The sequence below is a fragment of the Dermacentor albipictus genome, chromosome 1 (assembly GCF_038994185.2).
Source record: "Dermacentor albipictus isolate Rhodes 1998 colony chromosome 1, USDA_Dalb.pri_finalv2, whole genome shotgun sequence".
Taxonomy (NCBI): Eukaryota; Metazoa; Arthropoda; class Arachnida; order Ixodida; family Ixodidae; genus Dermacentor; species Dermacentor albipictus.
The window spans coordinates 79,081,574-79,106,439 of NC_091821.1; the positions used below are offsets into that span (position 1 = coordinate 79,081,574).

Here is a 24,866-nt window from a genome sequence, read left to right on the forward strand (position 1 = left end):
CATGACGGCTCCCATGGGATCGCCGTGAAAAGGGCTTATACGCCGAAAGTTGCAAATAGTGTAGAGACAAAGTCATGTCATTTGACGCGCAGGTGTGGTTATCTGGAAAGTGCTGACCAAGCCGAAATGTGCATCCGTCCCACTCACCTTGGCCGCCGTGTCCCAGCCATCGGGGTTCATGCTAGGCATGATGTGGATGCGCGTTGTGTTTAGCAGTGCGGTGACCTCGGAGTCTCCCTCTCGGTAGCGGCGGCACAGGTACCAGGCCAGCGCCAACATCAGCTCCCGGCCGAGCACTTCGTTGCCGTGCATGTTCGCCACATACTTGGTCTCGGGCTCCACTGCACATGCAGATTGTGACATAAGGTTTGTTTGTTCTTCACTGCAATCACGTACCGTTATCGTGCATGGCCACAAAACGCACACTGTCATGCATCCTGCGTGATATGGCGTGTCGTTGCTATTGTGCTCTTACTCAAAACAGCTAAATCCCTGTTGTTAAACTGCATCAAGGCACGTACATGACTGAAAATGTTTTTTTGAATGTACATAAGATGTTAGAGGCAAGTACGCTAGCTGGCGTGCTGCCCAATCTCGAAGGCCATAAAGCACACCAACCGTGTACTTTAGTATTTTATCCTCTCCCCCCGCCCCTTTTTTTTTCCCGTTTTTGCAACCTTGATCGAAAGCGTTCGGCAGTGAACCTCCATCAAATGCGATGAGGCAGGCAGCATTTCTCAAAGCATTGTGTCGCGGACATGGTCCCCCAGACATGTTCATACCTGCTGCTGGGGCTCAGTAGCTATGGCATTCTGCTGCTGAGCCAGAGGTCGCGGGTTCCATTCCTCGCCACGGTGGCCATATCCCGATAAAAGCGGTATGCAAAAAAAGCTCATTTGCCAAGCATTACGTGAAGGGTAAAAAACCCCAGGCGGACGCAACTAATCTTGAGTCCTCCGCTGCGGAGCCTCGCGTACTGCTCGAGGTCTCCCAGATAAGCAATACGTGGTAGGATTCCTAATTCATAAGGACACAGCGGGTAACATTGACAAATTGTACAGCAATAATGAGAGGGTAGCAGTAGTCATAATCAAACTTGATAAGAAGTATAGATTAAAGGTAGCACAAGCCTACGCTCCAACATCCATTCATGATGATGATGAAGTAGATCAGTTTTATGAAGATGTTGAATTAGCGATGAGAAAAGGGCAAACTCGCTATACTATAGTAAACGGTGACTCTAATGCAAAAGTGGGCAAAAAGCAGGCTGGTGAACAAGCAATTGACAACTACGGCGTCTATTCTAAGAACGCTAGAGCAGAGATGCTGTTAGAATTCGTGGAAAGGAATAAACTGCGGATAATGAACGCCTTCTTCAGAAAGTGTAGCAGCAGAAAGTGGACCTGGAAAAGCCCTAATGGTGAAACAGGAAATGAAATAGATTTCATACTTTCTTCCGATCCCAGCATAGTGAAGGATGTTGAAGTGTTAGGTAGAATAAAGTGCAGTGATCATAGAGATCACAGGGCTAGGATTCAGCTCAATTTGAAGAGAGAAAGAGTAAACTTGGTCGGGAAGAAACGGGCCAACCTAGACGTAGCAATGGTAAAAGCAGACCAATTCAGGCTGCTACTTGCAAACAAATATGCAGCCTTAGAACAGAGAGCTGAAGATGACACTGAGGTAAAGAATGAAACCGTAACTGGGCTGGCTTCAGAGGCAGCAACTGAAGTGGGAGGTAAGGCACCAAAGCAACCAGTAGGCAAGCTCTCCCAAGTAACATAGGACCTAATAAAGAAACGACAAAGAATGAAAGTGTCCAACTCAAGAGATAAGACAGAATTCGCGGAACTGTCGAAACTGATCAACACGGAGAAAATAAGAGATATTCTAAATTACAACAGGAGAAAGACTGAGAAAGCAGTAAAAAATGGATGCAGCATGAAATCAGTGAGAACTAAGGAAACTTGGCATAGGACAAACCAAGATGTATGCACTGAAAGATAAGCAGGGTAATATCATCAGCAATCTCAAAGGTATAGTAAAAGCAGCAGAAGAATTCTATACTGACCTGTGCACTACCCAGAGGAGCCACGATACCTGCATTCGAAGCAGTAATGAACAGGTTGCACAGACTCCTTCTATAACTAGCAATGAGGTTAGAAGGGCCTTGCAAGACATGAAACAGGGAAAAGCAACAGGAGAAGGTGGAATAACAGTACATTCAATCAAAGATGGAGGAGACATAATGCTTGAAAAACTGGCAGCTCTCTACATGAACTGTCTATTGACTTCAAGGGTCCCAGAGAACTGGAAGAATGCAAACATTATACTAATCCAAGAAAATGGAGATGTTAAAGAATTGAACAATTATGGGCCCATTAGCTTACTCCCAGTATTACATAAAGTAACCACGAAGATAATTTTGAATAGAATGAGGGCAACACTGGACTTTAGTCAACCAAGGGAACAGGCTGGCTTCAGGAAGGGATACCCTACAGTGGATCACATCCATATTATTAATCAGGTAATCGAGAAATCCGCAGAGTACAATCAGCCTCACTATATGGCTTTCATAGACTACAAAAAGGCAATTGATTCAGTAGAGATACCAGCAGTGATAGAGGCATTATGTAATCAAGCAGTACAGGCTGCTTACGTAAATGTCTTGGAAAATATCTACAAAGATTCCACAGCTACGTTAATTCTTCACAAGAAAACTAGCAAGATACCTATAAAGAAAAGAGTCAGACAAGGAGACAATCTCTCCAATGCTATTCACTGCATGCTTGGAAGAAGTATTCAAGCTATTAAACTGGGAAGGCTTAGGAGTAAGGATCAACGGCAAATATCTCGGCAACCTTCGCTTTGCAGATGACATTGTCCTGTTCAGCAACACTTGAGACGAGTTACAACAAACGATTGAGGACCTTAACAGAAAGAGTGTAAGAGTGGGGTTGAAAAATAATATGCAGAAGACAAAGATAATGATGAATAGCCGGGCAAGGGAACAAGAGTTCAGAATCGCCAGTCAGCCGGTATAGCCTGTGAAGGAGTATGTTCACCTAGGTCAATCACTCACAGGGAACCCTGGTCATGAGAAGGAAATCTACAGAAGAATAAAAATGGGTTGGAGTGCATACGGGAGACATTGTCAGCTCCCGACTGGAAGCTTACCATTATCATTGAAAAGTAAAGTGTACAATCAGTGCATTTTACCCGTGCTGACATATGGGGCAGAAACTTGGAGACTGACAAAGAATCTTGAGAACAAGTTAAGGAACACGCAAAGAGCGATGGAACGAAGAATGCTAGGCATAACGTTAAGAGACGGAAAGAGACCGGTTTGGATCAGAGAGCAAACGGGCATAGCCGATATTCATTCATTGATATTCATTGACATTTGTTTGAACTTTAATCTAACACAATTAGTTTCGGAGCCAACGCGTGTCACACCAGAATCCGCAACCATTCTGGACCTCATCCTGACTAATGATCCCAGTACCCTCTCATCAATTACACACCTTCGAGGAATTAGTGACCATAATGTCATTCCTGCTACTTTCTCTTTTCCTGTAACACCAAATAAGACACATAAGAAAACTATAAGGCTTTACGAAAAGGGTGACTATGACGCAATTAACCGCGAACTTGAGACCTTCTTCCCCACGTTTGAAGCCGCGTATCGCAATCGGTCAATATTCCATAACTGGTCGATGTTTAAGGATAAGCTAACAGATTTGGCTAACAAATATATTCCTAAAGTTCACATTCGCCCCAATAATAAAAAACCTTGGTTTACTAATGCCTTAAAAAAACTAGAAAATAAAAAGAAACATCTCTACCGAGTGGCTACAAATAACGGGAACTCGCATCGATTGGAAATGTACTACAAAGCTGAAAGCGAATATCTGATTGCAATCCGCAGCGCAAAGCGTTCCTTTTATGGCACTACACTCCCAAATTTACTGCGCACTAACCCAAGACAATTTTGGCAAGTAATAAATCCTCATCCTGTTCACACTATTACGCTCACAAATGACTCACACGAGACAATTACCGATACTGAATGCGCTGACACTTTTAATTCCGCATTTGCAACAGTATTTACGAAAGAAATCGAAACAAACATTTCTTTACCTTTGTACAACATTGAAGGTCACATGCCATGCATCACATTTTCTGCTGACGGAATTTCGTCCATAATCCAGAAGACTAAGCTATCATCGTCATTTGGCATTGATGAAATTAACTCTAAGCTTCTAAGAAACACAAGACACATGGCTGCATCATACTTATCCTTACTGTTCTCACAGTCACTCTCTTCAGGAAACATGCCGGGTGATTGGAAAGTGGGAAGGGTCATTCCAGTCTACAAAACCGGTAACAGGAATTCCCCATTAAATTATCGACCCATCTCACTAACAAGCGTGCCGTGCAAAATCATGGAACATGTCATCTACTCTCAAATCATTGCCTTCTTGGACAGTAATAACTTTTTTCACCCTTCACAACATGGTTTTCGCAAAGGTTTCTCTTGCGAAACTCAATTAGCTATTTTCGTTCATGACTTGCATACTAACCTTGACATCAATGTACAAACTGACGCAATCTTTTTAGATTTTGCAAAGGCATTTGATAAAGTATCCCACCAACGTTTGCTACTAAAACTTCAGCTGTTGAACTTGGACCCTAACGTTCTAATTTGGATAAATGAATTTTTGTCTAATCGCACACAAATGGTTTTTATAAACGGTAACCTATCAAGTCCCCTCCCAGTAACCTCTGGCGTGCCCCAAGGATCTGTTCTTGGTCCCCTGTTATTTTTAATATATATTAATGATTTACCTCAGTGTGTCTCCAGTAATATACGCATGTTTGCAGACGACTGCGTCATCTACTGCTCTATCTATAACTCATCTGACCATACCACACTCCAAAATGATCTTAACAGTGTTTTAGAATGGTGCAGCAATTCGCTGATGACCCTTAACGCCAAGAAATGTAAATTCGTGTCCTTCTCCCGCCGTCGCAACCCTTCCTTCTTCTCATATGAAATAAATACCACACCATTAGAATCAGTACAATCCTATAAATATCTAGGTGTAACCCTGTCTCACGATTTGTCTTGGCGCGCACATGTCACTAGCATTATCTCTGCAGCTAACAAAACCTTAGGTTTTCTAAAACGGAACCTACGGCAGGCCCCATCAGATTTAAAATTACTAGCATATAAGTCACTTGTCAGGCCGAAACTGGAATACGCGTCAGCTATCTGGAACCCGCATCAAGCATACCTCACCGACGCATTAGAATCAGTTCAAAATCGTGCTGTTAGATTCATTCATACCTCATATTCATACGACGTCAGCGTTTCATCACTGAAATCAGAATCGGGCTTGTCAATACTTTCATGTCGACGTCGCATTTCCAGTCTTTCCCTGTACCACAAGTTCTTCTTTTCTTCCCTTAATCAAGAGCCTTACATCACAGCAGCAGCACGCATATCTCATCGCACCAGCCATTCACTTCAAGTGGCACGCCCACGTGCACGGACAACCACCTTCGCAGCCTCCTTTTTCTTCCGTACCACCACAGACTGGAACGGCCTTCCCGCCAACATCGCTAATACGACTTGTCCGTCTTCGTTCACACAACTTGTAACCGACCATTTTGTTAAATAATTATGTATGACGATATTTTGCTATCTTATAAAAACCCACCCCTTATGTAATGCCCCTACGGGGGACCTTTAAGGTAATAAACTGAACTGAACTGAACTAATTCACATTAAGAGAAAAAAATGGAGCTGGGCAGGTCATGTAATGCATAGTTTAGATAACTAATGGACCATTAGGGTTACAGAATGGGTGCCAACAGAAGGGAAGTGCAGTCGAAGATGGCAGAGGGCTATGTGGGGTGATGAAATTAAGAAATTCGCAGGCGCTAGCTGGAATCGGTTGGCGCAGAACATGGGTAATTGGACATCACAGGGAGAGGCCTTCATCCTGCAGTGGACATAAAATAGGCTGCTGCTGATGATGATATTAAATATGCTGTTTCTTAGCATATGTACAATGCACATTCTCTGCAACTGTTGATGGCCACCGGAAAATTTAAAATTTTCCTAGAGCATTTCATGGAGCCTGCCAGTTATTGTGCTTTTGCTTATTTGGTACTAGCTTCATTGTTACGATTTGTTGTATTGTGCGTTAGCAGTAAAAACAGAACCTGCCAGGCAATGTTGTGTTTGACTTTCGCATTTGCTTGATTGGGCTTACAGATCTCTTAATTGTAACCAACAGGTGTTTTCATAATGTGCATTAAAGTATTCGGCTTCCAAGTTCCACAGTTCTGCAATGTTTTCTCTCCTTCTTTTGTTCCTCTATTTTCATATTATACTGCAGCATCACGGATGCCGCACATGCGCTTTAGTGACACATGCTTTACAAGAAGAAGCAACACATCGGGGTGAAGGGTGGGTGGTATCCCATGCTGGTGGACACCTAACTGTCTCGTTTGCTCAGGCTAGGTTCCTGGACTGCTCTGTTGCAGAAAAGGAGCCATCAGTGCTCAGTCTTCCCAGGTGGCACCCCTCCGAAAGACTGACTGCAGCCAACACTGCTTAGCTTCAGTGATCCAACGAGATCAAGTGTATCCAACACAACATGGCTGGCGATATCCAAAAACAAGAAGCTGTGCCTGCAATTTTGCTGCACTTTAGCTGCAATATGAGCACAAGGCATGATAACAAATGTTGCAAGAGGCAGACAACACTTCATGTAGTCTATTTTGTGGCAAAGGTGGTATATGCTAATAGAATCAGCCGTAAACCTAGACAGAGGTGTTGCAGAAAGTTCACACACAGCAATAAGAACCTGCACCCAATGCAAGAGAATCTGAAAGTTGGTGGATCGAAACTTTGCAGGTATGACATGTATGATGTGCAGGCAAAACTGTGGACAAGCCACAGAAGTCCATAAGTCTGTAACTTCAAGTAACACTCACTGAAATGTTGAAATAATTGCTGTTTGAAAACTAAAATGAAGCACATACTCAAAAGGTTGCAAATATGTGGAGTAATTATAAGAAGAAACTTTCAATGTCCCACCAATTGGAGCACGCTGCACGGATACTTAATTGCAATTCATGTTGCAAGTTGAATATCTGGCAGGTACTGTCATGCAAAGTTGCAGCCAGCACCAAAACAACTCTGTTAGTTATTTGCATCTGAGAAGGCATTCAATATAAGACTCAAATGTTAACTTCCAAGTGTGTTGGTTATTGCTTCTGATGTCTTTTATCAGGTTTAATTATTAAGGTATGATCAAGTGAGACCTTTAGGCGGGCCACAAACTGTTAAAACAATGGTGTGCCAAATGAGTCTGCTGTGAAATGGTGAAAGAAAGCATAGCTTGTCTCGTGCTCATAAAAGTCAAAACAGGGCTACATTTCAGAGTGAAAAGCTGTGGCGAAATGCTCGCCAGCTGAATACACTGCACAAAGAGCAGTTAATTCTTCACGCTTGAATGCCATCTGCTAGGTTAAAATCTGTATATCGGCCTGAGAACACCACACATTTACAGGCAGTCGATTGCTCTTCAGTCAGATGCACCGAGCAACGCATCAGCTAATTTGGCGAGCTTAAAAGCATAGCAAAACTGTGAATCATTTAAACGAGAATCAGTGGCATGCGCACGGCGCAGCGATCCCATCGCAGGTCTCGTCCAGCTATATCAGCTAGAACCACTATCGCTGGCCTACTACTGGATACGGACGATATCCCCGAGCCCACTCGCGCGGCCGGCCAATGGGCCCAGAGTGGATCGCGTGCGCAGCACTGTCGCCGTGGCGGGCCAAGGGTGTTTCCAACCGCTGGCCCAAGTGCGGTTCGTGGCAGGCGCAGTTAGGTAACACCACCTAGACAACTGTTGTTGAGCGAGGCAACAACACACACACACACAAAAAAAAAAAAGCTTTATTAGCACTGGCAGCGTTGCCACTTGCCACTGCCTTGACTCATTTTTTGGGGGGGGGACTGCTGGCAGTTCTGTCTTCTAGATCGCCTGTTCTTGAACCTGTCAGCCATATCATAAAGTGCCTTCAGCACAACCTGATTTGCCTCTTCTAATATTCGAATGAGTTCGGGGGCGTGCATCCAGTTCTCGCGAGTCACCAAGGTGACTGCCTCTCCGAAACGACCAGCACGGCCAGTCCTTCCTACACGGTGAACATAGTCTTCAATGTTGCGGGGAAAATCAAAGTTGAAGATGTGAGTCACGTCCTTGATGTCCAAACGTCGGGCTGCAACATCTGTAGCGATCAAAACTTGCACCTTCCCGCTTGTTAGATCATTGAGGGCTCTTTCTCTATCTCCTTGTTCACGATCTCCATGTATAGAGTCGCAAGCTGTTCCAGACAACACAAGTTCGCCTGTGAGGCGGTCAACCATTGCTTTAGTGCTTAGAAAAATGATAACCTTGTCTTGAGGCTGCATGGAGCTGAGGAAAGTGAAAAGGTGCTGTCTTTTCTCAATCTCTTCACAAAGAATGATGGTTTGCGTCACTGTGTGAACTGCATGCAAGTCCAGTGAACCAATAAACACTTGGAATGGGTTGCTCGTGTACTTTTCAGACAGACGATGCACGTCCTCTGGCCACGTGGCACTTGTCATTATGGTTTGGTGGTCTGGCCTGATGTCCAACATAATCTTCTTTATTTCCAACTCAAAGCCCATGTCCAGCATGCGGTCGGCTTCATCCATGACGAGAAAGGTCACATATTTCAGGTCGATGTACTTGTTCATGGCTAAGTCGTTTAGCCGGCCAGGAGTCGCGATTACTATCTCCACACCTTGTTTTACAGCTGCGATCTGCTCCCGCCGATTGCCACCTCCATAAACGCACACTGACTTTATGCCTCGGTAGTTGTATTTCTTTGTTTCTCGCTCTATTTGCAGGGCGAGTTCGCGTGTTGGGGCCAAGATGAGACAGGTTGGCCCTTTCCTCTTCTCCCTTGGAAGATCCTGGTTGTCGACGTGCACCAATGCAGGTAAGAGAAATGCCAATGTCTTGCCTGTGCCGGTCTGTGCAATACCAATCAGGTCCTGACCTTGCAGAAGAAGTGGCCAGGCTTGTCTCTGAATTGGAGTCGGCTTCGGGAATTTGTTCTTGTAGATTTCCCCCAAAATTTCTGGATGCTTTGAAAATGCCTGTTCAAATGATTCTACTGGCTTGGTTGTTATGGGTGGACACGCCTGCGCTCCGAGATACTTGACAACTATATCATAGTCTGCCCTCAATTTTTCTACGTCTTCTGCAGTCATGCGCGCAACATTGGGATGCTCGGTGTAGAAATCTTTCCTTACTGGTGGAAAGTTGGCCCAGCGCGTCCGTTCTGCTTCATCACTTTTCGCGAGCAGTTCGGCCCAGTTTATCAGAGGTCGTACTTTTTCTTCCACGTCAGGTTCTTTTTTCACGAAGCACGTTTCAAGCTTCAGTGGCTGTGTAAGTTTTTCAATGCGTTGCCGTGCTTTCCGGCGTGCTTCTTCTCTTGCCGCAATCTCCACGGTGGCTACGTTACCAAGATCACGTAGGACCGTGATGTACGCACGTGTGTCATCCTCGATCTTCCGGACCGTGTTGCCATCTCTTCCGATGATTATCCCTGCGTAATCCCTTGATACAATCATTTCTTCTGTATCTTCTCTTGTAAAATTGTGTCGGTGGCGTGGTCTGGCGAAGCGGTAGTTCGGGACGGGAGGTGGATCGTCGGGAAACACATTCTCCTCCCAGACGTAGCTAAGTTCTTCACTACTACCGGACGCCATGGCCGATCGATGGGCCGAATGACGACTGCACCGCCTGTCACCACAGGCTTAATTCTTGCTGGCCGATGCCTGGCAGCCACATTCGATGGCAGCACGTGCGTGCGAGCTCGCGCTACAGGCGGAGAGAAAGAAGATGTTTGAGCCCTCTGGACATAACGCATATCACGCACAATAATTGTCTTTGGGTGCGATATGTTTAATGACAAGAAATGTTATTTGCAACAGGCGATTTTGTGCTATATTGTCCGTGATATGCGTTATGTCCGCGCGGACGAATCTACCTTGCGATGACGGTGCAAACTGCACCACGTGCACCGGTGTTCGCGCCGGCAGCACTTGTGGCTTCGGAGATCTGTGTGACAAGACTCGCCGTGAACTGCAATATTTTAGCTTCATTTTCATTTTCTCCCTTTCAAATGTAAGAACCAGAACAGAAACGAAATTATCTCGCTAGAGGGGGATCGCGCAGTGCGGCCAAACCGGATGTGCGCGCCTGTCAACGGTGATGGCTGGACGGCGCATACTATTGGCCTCGAGCTCCACCACTGGAAAAGCTAGCGCCACCGTCGGCGTGACGTGCTAGGAGGGATCACGTGGACATAGCGGCCGCGTCGGCTGCTTCGGGAGCGCCGAAGCGAGCTGAAAACGAGTTTAAATTCCCTCGTACGCTGCGGCCCTCATTTAGTGGCGAAAATTTCCCCCTTCGAGTGTCTCCTTTACACGCTTGCAAGCACTACAATAGGTAGTGGCTGCCTTTGAAGGCGCGCAACATGCTAGGCTACTGCTCGGTGCCGCAGGGACGGACGCACGTAACGGAGGCCGGTGTCAGCCTTATTCACACGTAGCCGCAGGACAAGAAGCTGCGTGAAGCTTGGCTCGCGAAACATAAAACCGGCAAACAGTCATCGGCTACAACTCGGGTATGCAGCAAGCACAGACACGAGGAATATTTCTGCTACGGCGCCCGGTCTGCGATGTTCTGAAAACTCGCACTGAGACGCTCGCCCCAGTCCGCTGCTCGACTAATGTCATGATGGTTTGGTCTATGAACTTGTCGATGCTATAGATACTGGCAAGTTCAGTGGAGTGGAAAGACAGCGGTAAGAAGCACATTTAAAAAAAGCATGGCATATGGTCATGTTTATGTTATTCGAATTAATGCACTGGATTACAAAAAAGGAACAGCGGGAAATTGCACGCTGAGAACACCAATAAACATACAGTGCGACGCAACTCTAGAAATAATATTGAAAGTTCAAAGAATTTAGAAGAAAAAAATATTGAATCGTCGCGACGGCACATCACAGTCCCTGTTGGCATCGAAGTCTCTACAATGAAATTATTTTTGAACAGCTCTGATAGCGCCCACGCAACAATGGTTGCTTGTATACTGTCGAATGCTCAAATTCTGCGGCCTAAAGCTCATGGCACGGTGCGAAAACGCGCGCGCGGAGAAAGCGAAACAGTGCGCGGACAAGCATGCAGACGCGCAGTCGGTCGCTGCGAATCTGCGCGATCGCTGCATTCAGGCTTCGTTCTATTACGCTCCATTTAGTTATACAAACCCTATAAGAATATATTTCACATAGTTTGCTCTCAGCGTTTACCCACCTTTCACGCAAGAAGCTGGTTCGGGATACTTCGTCGCGGCGACAGCGCGCAGTGGCGTTCACTGTACGTATTCGGTAAAGAGAAAGCGTCTGTAAACGATTGTGTGCTTTCAGTTTGCCCAAGATTATTATTTAGACAGTAAAAAACTTCTCTCGCTTCTAAAATACTTACAGAAATGTCCGGGAGAGCTCGCGCGTGGTGTTTTCAGTGAGCGCTGACAGCAAAACCTATGAGGAGCGCGCCACGTGATCCCTCATACTACGCCAGCGAGGCGCTTCCGATAGATGGCGACTCCGTAACTCCTCGCCGCCAATATCTTCACTTATACTTGGGCCACGCGCTCCGCTGTTCAAGTTTCATTTGACGCTGACAGTACTTCTAGACGTCCATGGCTACAAAATGTATTGATCAAGACAGCTACTAGACTTTTGAATTAGCAGTTCAATACATCTTTTAGACATCAAATAGCTGCTTGCGTGTTTCGTGGGGTATTCCCTGCGTTGCTTTGTGACGTTATGGGGCTCTTGCATTGCCCAGGGGGCTCTGCGAAAAAGGTGCTAAAAAGCGCCCTCTGTACTAAAATGGGTCGTACCAAGCTCGGTCGTGTGCTTCGGAAAGCACGTTTACAATATGTACCCGCCACTTTCGGTTGTGTTGTTTCACGGCCTGCAGCGAATATCGGGCGCCGAAGATTTTTTCAGGGGCCCGCATCGTAAAGGCAAGAAATTATGCAGTGTCGAATACGTGTACGCCGTTCAAGAATTAGGCGGCGAAGTTTTAGCACCGTGTCAATCGCAAGTGAAGCGAGTCGCGTACGAAGTGAAACTTCAGGTAAGGTTTGCACGCTAGCTGCTAAATTCAGGCGCACAAACGCGTGGAAATGCTTGCTATAAATGAACCCACAGCAGCGATAAGCAGGCATCATGTGTACGGAACTGCTCGAGCACACGACGGTACGCGCCGCGATGTACGAACTGCTCGAGCGCACGATCGTACGCGCCGCGACGGCAGCGGTCTTTCGACATGCCGCGAAACGGCGGGCCTCTTCCAATCTTTGTTGACTGCATGCCGCTAAACAAGTAGTTATGCCTGCGTTGTAGTAGCGGCCATCTGTCCCTTTTAGTAACTGGTAATAACTGATGCAATGCATAGGAGCTCGCACGTAGTACGTGCGAATCGCGCTGCAGCGCGAGCTCGTGCGCTGCTCGCTTGATGTAGGTTTTAATGACAGCGCTCGAGCATCGATGTGCTGCAATCAATACTGCCTTGCTGCGCTGCCTCAACGTGTTGGCTTGAGATCAAGGATGAGCGCATTTAACTCTCTTAACCTGTGCTGCTCGTAGTGGAGTAGTGAATTGTCATCAAATGAGCCCGACCATTTGTGCTCATTTGCACACACCTGGTCACTTCACCACTTCGCATCGATCGAATTGTTAATTGTCGCTGTGGCCGGGTCTCGAATTGTGAATTACCAGCCATGCCTGCTGCTGTGTCGGTCTGCTGTCGGGGCTGTAGGTGCAAAAGACCGAACTTTAGAACGCAGATAATCAAGCAAGCTTCAAGACAGGCGAAGCAGTCAACATGGCGCGAAGTTTCGCTTACTCAGCGCGACGAACTGCAGCTATGCAGCGCGCCCGACGCTCCACTTCGTGAGGTCTTGAAAGAAAACGGTAGAATCTGATGTTGGGATTCAGGCCTTCTTGTTCATGGCAGCCCACGACGCAGAAATAATGACGGTGACGCCTTTTCGAGGCGGGGCTAGGTCTCTCCGGATCGGCGTCACCGATTCCTTTTGCTCCTAGCATTACGTCCCACGGCACACGGAGAGTCCGTTTTCGTTAAACTATAAGCTGCGGCGAGCTCGCAGCGTGGTCGGCGTGGTCTGTGAGAAGTGACGAGCCTTTTCGCACTCGCAACATGGCAGAAAAAAGTGCGAATCGACGCAAAACTCGGCCTAGAAACGTGCTTCGCCACAGCCAGGGTTCAATACGACCCAAGCTGGTACGACCTAGATGTTTCCCGCGCCGCCACCAGGCGCCGCTACTATACCTCAAACTCCAGCGCAAGACGCCCACAAACCTCACCAATATATCAGTGCGTGGCGGGTTTATGGCAGTTAATCCCTGTATGGTAGGTACTTTACAAAATTTGCGATAGGAAACGCCAGGGAAAAGAAAGATTCATTTTCTGTGGATTTTCCCTTGACACCGCCATAACGCCTCGTTTGGCTGAAGGTCATACATTTATCTCAAGTTCGAACTCGCAAAGATGGCGGGAAATCACAGAATAAATACATGCGCCATAAGTAAATGTTTCCTGTCAGAATGGCTTCAAAATGCCACTTGTACCTTTTCCATTGGCAGACTTTCCAAATAAATACGCCCTCAAAATAAGTAGGGGCCATTGCGTACGTACCACCCGAGTGAATCAGGGGCGTAGCCAGGGGGGGCTTATGTTTTTTCGTGCTGTCCATGCACCGCCGACCAAAGCAACCTCCGGCGCCGGAAATCATTCTGGATTTTGTCTAGAATGTCTTTTTCACGCTCGAAAAGACATTTCATTGCGAACTCGTGCTGGATTTCGCGGCAACGCCCATGCACCGGGAGTCGCATAACACAAGCAGCCCCATCTGAGCACAAAGTTTCAAGGGCGTTTTGATGCATGGCGAGCGGGCTCGCCGCGGCATCTCGCTGAGGCCACGGAATCCATGGAGCGCATGGATGTCAATTCCGAAACTTTGTGTGTATAAATCTTATTAACTCTTGATGTGAAAGGTGCATTGACATTTACAAAGCGGTGCTTTAGATTTTATGCGAAGCATATTACGAGTGCTCAACCCAGCTCCTCAGGCGCGGCGGTGTCGCCTTCAATGACCTTTGACCCCACGCCATACCACGTGACACCGTGACGTCACGACAGAGGAGAAACGGGGCTCCAACTCGCGCCGTCGCTCGCGGCGTCGCGGCGGTATATATGCAGCTGCGCTTGTTTCTAGGTGGCTTTGGCTCAACTCTTGCAAGATGGGCTGGGTGGGAATCGAATTAGGGTCTCCGGAGTGTGAGACGGAGACGCTACCACTGAGCCACGAGTACGATGCTTCAAAGCGGTACAAAAGCGCCTCTAGTGAATGCGGTGTTGCCTTAGAAACGAGCTGTTTCTAAGGCTGAGGCGTGCGTCGCTTGCTCAGGCGCACATTTCGTTGCCGCGCCGAACGCTGCGTTGCTCGACGCTCACCGCGTCCAATGCGGGGCGCGTAGTCGCTGCGCCGTAGCCCATTGTCTTACACCCCTTGGCGGGTCGACGGGAACGCTGTCGCGTTCCACTCTTGAAGGCGAAGCAGAGTAACGCATGGGTTGTTTCTTCGTCTAGCCGAACCAAATATAGCCAAGCAACAGCAGTTCACCAGGCTAAACAGTGGTTCAACAACTAAAATAAAGGCTAGTATGCAGGCACGTACCCAGGATTTTTTTTCGGGGGGGGCCCACCACCTCCACCACCACCATCATCATCATCATTATCATCATCATCATGTTTTATGTCCATTGCAGGACGAAGGCCTCTCCCTGCGATCTCCATTTACCCCTGTCCTGCGCCAACCGATTCCCACTAGCGCCCGCGAATTTCCTAATTTCATCGCTCTACTTAATGTTTTGTCGTCCTCGATTGCGTTTTCCTTCTCTTGGTATCCATTCTGTAACCCTAATGGTCCAACGGTTATCTAGCCGGCGCATTACATGACCTGCCCAGCTACATTTTGTCCTCTTGATGTCAATTAGGATATCATCTATACCCGTTCGCTCTCTGATCCAAACCGCTCTCTTTCTCTCTCTTAACGTTATGCCTAGCAATCTTCGTTTGATCGCTCTTTGCGCGGTCCTTAACTCATTCTCAAGTCTCTGCCCCATATGTCAGCACTGGCAAAATGCACTGATTGCACACCTTACGTTTCAATAATAATGGTAAGCTTCCAGTCAGGAGCTGGCAATGTCTGCCGTATGCGATGCAACCTATTTTTATTCTTCTTTGAATTTTCTTTTCATGATCAGGGTTCCCTGTGATTAATTGACCTAGGTAAACGTACTCCTTCACAGTCTCTAGTGGCCGACTGGCGATCCTGATCTCTTGTTCCTTTGCCCGGCTATTTATCATTATCGTCATCTTCTGCATATTAATATTCAACCCCACTCTTACACTCTCTCTGTTAAGGTCTCCAATCATTTGTTGTAACTCGTCTGCATTGTTGTTGAATAGAACAATGTCATCGGCAAACTGAAGGTTGCTGAGATATTTGCCGTCGATCTTTACTCCTAAGCCTTCTCAGTTTAATAGCTTGACTTCTTCTAAGTACGCAGTGAATAGCTTTGGAGAAATTGTGTCTCCCTGTCTGACCCATTTCCCTATAGGTATCTCATCCCTGCTTTTCTTGTGTAGAATTAAGGTAGTTGTAGAGCCTCTGTATATATTCTTACGCGAAGGACGAGCCAGTAAGCCGGGAAACTATTTACAGATTATAGTTACAACAACGGTTGCAGCGCTGACCGGTTAGATTCACAGCGCGAGCCCAGTTCGTTCTTCCTCCTCTATTCTGGAGTGATGGCGAACACACGCACCTCGTTCAAACAAACAAATACCACACGCATGTAGCAATATTTTTCAAGCTTTTTACGTAAGCGTTCTGTAGTCCTTGATTACGTAGTACTTCTAGACTGCTGGTATCTCTACTGAATCAAATGCATTTTCGTAATCTATCTCCGTAATACTCTGCAGATTTCGCGATAACGTGATTGATGACATGGATGTGATCCATTGTGAGGTATCTCTTCCTGAAGCCAGCCTGTTCCCTTGGTTGACAAAATCCAGTGTTGCCCTTATTCTATTGGAGATTATTTTGGTAAATATCTTATATAATCCTGGGAGCAAGCTAATGGTCCTATTATTTTTCAATTCTTTAGCGTCTCCTTTTTTGTGGATTAGTATATAGTCTGCATTCTTCCAGTTTTCTGGGACTCTTGCAGTCTATATACACTTCGTATAAGGAGCCGCCAGTTTTCTAAGCATTATGTCTCCTCCATCTTTGATTAAATGGACTGTCATTCCACCATCTCCTCCCGCTCTTCATCGTTTCATGTCTTGCAGCGCCCTTCTGACCTCATCGCTAGTTATAGGAGAGTTTCTGTATCCTGTTCATTACTGTTTCTAAGTGAGGTATCATGACTCCTCTGGGTACTGTATACAGGTCAGCTTAGAATTTTTTTGCTGCTTTTACTGCATCTTCGAGATTGCTTATGATATTATCCTTCTTATCTTTTAGTGCATACATCATGGTTTGTCCTATGCCAGGTTTCTTCTTTACTGATTTCAGGCTGCGTTCATTTTTTTACGGCTTCTTCAGTCTTTCACATGTTATAGTTTCGAATATCAGTTATTTTCGCCTTGTGGATCAGTTTTGACAGTTTCGCGAATTGCGTAACGCTGTGCGGCCGCCAGTCCCATACAACCGCGTAGAGCGCAGGACTCTGCGATTCTAGACGTACTGCGCTCACCGAGAAAGGTTAGAAAAACACCCACATAAGCACAGCAGAGAAGTGGCTACGTGAGGCGGTTCGACCGATAACTGTTGAAGAGTCATTCAAAGCAAGTAATTATTCTCCACTTCCGGCGGCGTTTTCCCTACTTCCTTTTTAAATGAAAAGATGTTGATCCATAAATATTCTCATAAACAACGGTTAACATTTTTATTATTCCCTTTTGCTTGCACTTTGGTTGTTGCGTTGGCTCTCTCCCTTAGTAGATCGCTTAATTTCTCAACTGCTTGCGATTTTTGTTTCCGGTTTCCAATTTTGCACGAAAAGTGCTATACAATTAAGGAAAAACAGACGAGGTAACTGGCCACAGTCATCTTGCTTATGGGCCTAAGGGTTATTGCAGGGTTTCATGATGGACGCTCTTTCACATCATTTTATTTCCCACCTTATATAACCCATATCATGTGTATATGGTTCCGGGCATCTGCCAGCGTCGCGGCGAGCCGTAACTCAAGGAAATAATGAAGCAAAGGGAAAAGTTAAACGCAATTGGTGTTTTCTCCGGCCGCAACTCGTTCCATGAGAGTACAGACCAGCTAAGTAACAGCCAGTGGCGTAGCCAGAAATTTTGTTCGGGGGGGGCTGCGCCACTGGCCCCATGTGTGTGTGTGTGTGTGTGTGTGTGTGTGTGTGTGTGTGTGTGTGTGTGTGTGTGTGTGTGTGTGTGTGTGTACAAATATATATATATATATATATATATATATATATATATATATATATATATATATATATATATATATATATATATATATATATATATGGCGTAGCCAGAAATTTTGTTGTTGCATTTAAAAGAAAAAGTTTAATTCTAGTGACTACTGGTTTCAAATTTTTTTATTTAGGTGGTCAATTATTTATTAAAAATTGGCCAAATCGAAAATTTTCAGAAAACGAAACTATCAAGTTTAAAACTCCGTGACTCAACAATGAAAAATGATATCACAATTCTGTGAATTGCATGTAATAGTACATCTACAGCGGACAAAATGGATATGTTACACATGAATCTCAAAGAAAAATTTAGTATTGTGGAAATACGGCTTGTGCAGAACCCTTGTACACAACGTAACCAATTCACGTAAGATACAAATTGACATAGCAAACTTGTCTGCTTTGACTGTTATAATAGATGCCGTTTACAGAACCACAATGTCTGTAATTCATGCATAGCTATTAGTTTGTAAACGTCATGCTTCTATATTTTCAAACTTTCGAATTTTTCAAAATATTTTAAACAACATTCAGGCCCTAAATCGAAGTTGTGTTTCCAACAGAACTAGGATTTAACTTTCTCTCTCAAATGCAACGAATTTTAATAAAAGCGATTAGCAGGATTATCTAAGAAAAGGGTTTCTGCGTTTTACAAGTATTTGAATAGGCCGCGTCGGATTGGGCCCGAGCTAAAGCTTCCTCTTAAACAATTTGTCAAGGGATCAAATCCATGAATAATAACTGCATTGTCATTGCCAAAGATGCTGCAAACGAATTCTTGAACGCTACGCGCAGACAAAACAATAAAATATGTATTTTTTCATAAAAGAATATACTCGTATGTGCCAAAAATATTGCCCAAAATAACTGATATCAATGCTTCCATATTTTTGTCTATTTAAGTAAAGAAAATATCACACGAACTTTAGAAATATATCAGTTCGAAACCAGGAAAGCAGTGCATGCCACTGATATGAAAAATTAAAAGGCAACGAACTGAACAAGTTGAGGACAAATGTGTTAATGAAACTTTGTCATTCAAGAACCGTGCTTACATTCTTGTATATATGCAATGGCCAGTGAAAAATCTCAATGACGCTGTAATTTGTTTTAATGTATTACGCAGAAGCAGCTGTCACCGGTCGTGTATTGTAATTGCACCGAAATCAGTCGCAATAGAGGGCACGTATAAAAAGCAGGAATTCTGCAAGATATACGAGGGCAAGTCAAATGAATGTGAGCCAACAATGGGGCACTTCTTTTAAAAGTAGTCTTCATGAGAATTTAGACATTTGTCCCATTGACTAACGAGTCGCGTGATTCCCGTCTTATAAAACTCCTTGGGTTGCTGCTTCAAAAAGTCTGTATCTGGTTCCCTTGAGCTGTTTTTTCGGTTGCCTCAAAATGTAGAAGTCGCAAGGTGACAGGTCTGAGCTGTATGGCGGATGCTGCAGCGTTTCTCACTTGAACTTTGCCAGTTTTGTATTAACCTCATAAGCGACGTGGGGACAGGCATTGTCGTGGAACAAGATGACCCCATTCGTCAATTTTCCACGTTGTTCGTTCTTGATTGCGACACACTGCCGTTCTGGCGTTTCACAATATCGGAAACAATTGATAGCCTCTCAAGATTTAGCAAATTCTATCAGTAATGGACCCTGACGACCGAAAGAAAAGTCAACAACACCTTTCCAGCGGAAATGATGGCCTTTGCGTTCTTTGGGCGTGGTAAATTCGAATGTTTCCACTGTAAGCTTTGCCGTCGTGTTTCAGGCTCGTAGTAGTGGCACCAAAATTCGTCCCCGATAACAATTGCAAACTTGAAGTCGTCATCCTCATTGTGATACCCGATCAGATGAGTCAAGGCAGCGCGAAACTTCTCCGTCTTCTCGCTATGATCTTGGGGATCCATAGCGCACCAAAGAGCCGATAACCGAGAAGCTCATGAATTAAGGCGTGAACCGAACCGTGACTGATGTTCAGACGGTCTGCCAGTTCATCGATGCTTATCCTCCGTTCTTGTTTCATCAGCTCATGAACCTTTGAAATTGTGTGGGGGGTGATTGTACGATGGTTTTGGCCCGGTCTTGGAATGTCTTTACAACGTCCTTTAAACCGTTTGCTCCAAGGCTTTACAGTTGTCAATGAAATGCCGTGTTCAACGTAAACGGCAGCCATACGGCGATTGATTTCTGTTTCGGAAACACCTTTAGCTGTCAAAAACTTCGCGACACCGAGCTGTTCAACTTTTGAAGTGTCCATTATGTGACGCAACCATATTCAACCCAGTGTATGAGAGCATTAAAGAACATTTATCTTCACACCTGCGTGTCACTTCTGTAAATGAGACATGCCGTTCTCCTACGCGCATGCCTCGCAGATAATGAACCGAATCATTATTGCGCGGTTAGGGTAGGCGCACTTTCATTTGACTCGCCCTCGTACATTAGAAATGCAAAGATACAATGGTATATACAAATGTGAAAATACGGCTTGATAAAGGACAAAAAAGTGTCACTGGAAACATAGTTCACTGCATGTATACACAAAACATCGCAACAAGATATTTAAGTATACGTAAAAGTCTCCAATGAGTCTATGTATGTAAGAAAAAGTAACTGTATGTAATGCGTCAAACAAGGCAAATAAACATGTTGCACAATCATAGATTCACAGAATCCTAGATTCCGCCCCCATTCCATCGACTCCCCCCGATGTATTGCGCGCGACGGAAGGCGGCGCGCTTGCTCCCCGCTTTTCTCCTTTGCGCACACAAGACTGAGCCACCATCGTCGGCTCACCCATTCCACCTCCCCCCCTACGCTTTCACTCGCACATACAGCATGCAGCGCGTGGTCACGATTTTATCACCCTTGGACGTTATACGAAACATGAGGGCGACGGCGACGGCAGGAACGCGCCTGGAGAGTCCATATAATTGCTTTCGCAATAATACAATAAACGTATCCGGCAACTCAAGCGTCCCGTCGCCCATTACTTTCCGCAAAAGAAGTATCAAAATCGAACTTTCACCATGCGACAATTCGTTGCGCCGCAACAATGAATTTTTTTTCTGTGGGGCGGAGGCACCGAAATGCAAAAAAAAAAACGCATAGGAAAGTATGTTGGCCAGAATCGAATGCCTACATCGGGCACCTAATGGGGCTACAGAATTAATACCGAAGAAAACATGAGACGATTGGCCCACTGAGAACCACACGCATATTGCTCAGCATCCTACGCCGGCGAAACAAGACTTTCCGGAAAGGTTCCGCTCAGGGAACGCGGTGCAATCCTTCGAGTCCCCACAGTGATGGCGGCGAGCGACCTTTTTTTTTCTCGTCTGCTAGCCAGAAAACTTCCAAAACTCTGTCAGGTGAAAATCCACTCGGCCAGAGCAAACCGAACGCCCACCGAAGTGCACCGCGCGGTGGTCGGGGCCATACGAGAAAAACATATGCGCTCTGGCTCGCTCTGGCAGCCCGTGGGTAGGGTAGCAAGAACAAAAAAATTGAAAAGGCTCAATGTGTTCTCGGCGAATAAAAGTCAAAGTAGAAAAAATAAATAGGAACGTAGTTACTTTGGCTGGCTTTAGTGTCTTGACATGGTTGTTCTGGCGTAGGTTATAAAAGTGTTGATATTTTTTTATGCGACATGACGGCACAAATGAACCACCCCAACGCATCGTCTCATTGGACCTCGCTGCGTGCTTTGTCAACTCGTCTGCTTGTGTGTTGATTTGGCTTGTCTCGTTGTATGTTCCGATGTAAAACTTTAGAAGAGTCAATGGACCTTTGGCGTCAAATGTTTATAACATTAAACCCACAAAGTTCCGCAATTGAAAATTTAAAGCACAACTTTGGAAATGTCAATGCACGTTTCACATCAAGAGCTTATGAGATTTATACCCATAAAGTTTCGCAATTGATATCCATGCGCTCCATAGATTCCGTGGCCTCAGTGAGATGCCGCGGCGAGCCCGCTCACCATCAAAGCGCCCTTGAAACATTGTGCTCGGATGGGACTGGTTGGCGTTATGTGACTGCCGGTGTATGGGCGTTGCCACGAAATCCAGCCCGAGTTCGCAATCTTCGCGGTTAAATGTCTTTTCGAGCGCCAAAAAGACATTCTAGACAAAATCCAGAGTGATTTCCGGCGCCGGGGGTCGCTTTGGTCGGCGGTGCATGGACAGCACGAAAAAATTTCGGGGGGGGCTGAAGCCCCATAAGCCCCCCCCCCTGGCTACGCCCCTGCTGGCAGCCCGTGGGTAGGGTAGCAAGAACAAAAAAATTGAAAAGGCTCAATGTGTTCTCGGCGAATAAAAGTCAAAGTAGAAAAAATAAATAGGAACGTAGTTACTTTGGCTGGCTTTAGTGTCTTGACATGGTTGTTCTGGCGTAGGTTATAAAAGTGTTGATATTTTTTTATGCGACATGACGGCACAAATGAACCACCCCAACGCATCGTCTCATTGGACCTCGCTGCGTGCTTTGTCAACTCGTCTGCTTGTGTGTTGATTTGGCTTGTCTCGTTGTATGTTCCGATGTAAAACTTTAGAAGAGTCAATGGACCTTTGGCGTCAAATGTTTATAACATTAAACCCACAAAGTTCCGCAATTGAAAATTTAAAGCACAACTTTGGAAATGTCAATGCACGTTTCACATCAAGAGCTTATGAGATTTATACCCATAAAGTTTCGCAATTGATATCCATGCGCTCCATAGATTCCGTGGCCTCAGTGAGATGCCGCGGCGAGCCCGCTCACCATCAAAGCGCCCTTGAAACATTGTGCTCGGATGGGACTGGTTGGCGTTATGTGACTGCCGGTGTATGGGCGTTGCCACGAAATCCAGCCCGAGTTCGCAATCTTCGCGGTTAAATGTCTTTTCGAGCGCCAAAAAGACATTCTAGACAAAATCCAGAGTGATTTCCGGCGCCGGGGGTCGCTTTGGTCGGCGGTGCATGGACAGCACGAAAAAATTTCGGGGGGGGCTGAAGCCCCATAAGCCCCCCCCCTGGCTACGCCCCTGGTAACAGCCGCATCCCTCTCCTGGTCCCAGGATCAGCCTAAACAAAGAAGGTTGAACTAACAAAAGCAACAGCTATGCGCATGACGGTTGAATAGATGGTGACAACTGAGCGCATCTCGACTTAATCGCGCGGGTGCGAAATCTATGAGTAAACTGTCCTTCACATTACAAGAAATGCCGATAACTACCGCCATTTAAAAGGAGTGAAAAAGGCAGCATAATGCTGACCGATGAACAGCTGCCAAGTCTCAACATTCATCTGGCGGCGCTTTAGGAATGTGTGAGGAGTGTTGGCGTGGGTGGGGAGTGGGGGGGGGGGGGGGGGGTATGCCACTTGATTTCGGGGGGGGGCCCGGGCCCCCCCGGGTCCCCCCCTGGGTACGTGCCTGCTAGTATGCTTCGCATCCTGGGCTTAACCTTAGCTAAGCCACAGCCATTTTTTATTCAATTGTGGAACTTGGTGGGTTTAATGTTGTTATAAACATTTGACGCCAAAGGTCTACTGACTTTTCTAAAGTCTTACATCGGAACATACAACGAGACAAGCCAAATCAACACACTAGCAGACAAGTTGACAAAGCACGCAGCGAGGTCCGATGAGACGAAGCGTTGTGGTGGTTCATTTGTGCCGTCATGTCACATAAAAAAACATCTTTTTTCACCTACGCCAAAACACCCATGTCAAGACACTAAAGCCAGCCAAGGTAACTATACGTTCTTATTACGTTTATTCTCGAGGACACATTGAGCCTCTTCAATTTTCTTTTTGTTCTCGCTACCCTACCCGCGGGCTGCCAGAGCCAGCCAGAGCACATATGTTTTTCTTGTGTTGCCCCGACCACCACGCGGCGCACTTCGGTGTGCGTTCGGTTTGCTCTGGCCGAGTGGATTTTCGCCTGGCAGAGTTTTGGACGCTTTCTGGCTAGCAGACGAGAAAAAGAAACAATGGCCGCTCGCCGCCATCACATTGGGGACTCGACGGATCGCACCGCTTTCGCTTGAGCGCAACCTGTCCGGAAAGTCTTATCTCGCCGGTGTAGGATACCGAGCAGTATGCGTATGGCTCTCAGTGGACCAAACGTCTCATGTTTTCTTTGATTGTCCTTCGGTAGCCACATTAGGTGCCAAAAGTAGGCATTCGATTGTGGCCAACATACCTTGCTACGCATTTTTTTCATTTCGGTGCCACCCACCGCCCCCCACACGCACACAAAGACATTGTTGTGGCGCAGCGAATTGTCGCATGGTGAAAGTTGGATTTTGACTCTATAACGTAAAACTATTAGCCCCACAGAAGGAAAAAAAATACATTGTTGCGGCGCAGCGAATCGTCGCATGGTGAAAGTTCTATTTTGTTACTTTTTTGCGGAAAGTAATGGGGCACGGGACGCTTCAGTTGCCGGATACCCTTATTATATTATTGCGATAGCAGTTATATGGACATTCCAGGCGCATTCCTGCCGTCGCCGTCAGTCCAAGGGCGCTAACATCATGACCGCGCGCCGCATGCTGTATGGGTGAGCCGACGATGGTGACTGTCTTGTGCGCGCAAAGGAGAAAAGCGGGGAGCAAGCGCGCCGCCTTCCGTCCCGCGCGATACATCGGGGGGAGTGGATGGAATGGGGGCAGAATCTAGGATTCTGTGAATCTGTGATTGCGCAACATGTTTATTTGCCTTGTTTGACGCATTATATACAGTGACTTTTTCTTACATACGTATATTTATTGGAGACTACACGTATATATAAATATCTTGTCGCGAGATTTTGTGTATACGTGCAGTGAACTTTCTTTCCAGTGACACCTTTTTTTGCCCTTTATCAAGCTGTAGCTTCGTATTTGTGTATTCCATTGTATATTCTTATATTTAATGTACCAGGGCAAGCCAAATGAAAGTGAGCCAACCCACCCCGCGCAGTAATGGTTCGGTTCGTTATCTGTGAGGCATACGCGTAGCACACAGGCATCTCATTTACAAAAGTGACACGCAGGTGTGAAGAAGAAGAAACTTTATTAAAGACTAGTCCGGTAGTTATTGTTGTGGTGGCCTCAGGTGGCGGCTCGAAGTCCTTGGACTCGGGCGGCATCTGCGGCTTGCC

General features: G+C 46.0%; 1 protein-coding gene and 1 pseudogene across 1 annotated transcript in view; both read right to left on the minus strand.

The window, feature by feature from the left end:
* Nucleotides 1-24,866, minus strand: part of LOC135915082 (carboxypeptidase D-like) — an 85,082-nt gene that overhangs the window by 25,368 nt on the left and 34,848 nt on the right. Inside the window, exon 2 of the mRNA XM_065448063.1 lies at nt 148-341. Within this exon, the coding sequence (XP_065304135.1) occupies nt 148-341 (194 nt within the window). The remainder of the gene's footprint in view (nt 1-147; nt 342-24,866) is intronic.
* On the minus strand, nt 7,961-10,154 carry LOC135915081 (probable ATP-dependent RNA helicase DDX43 pseudogene; annotated as a pseudogene).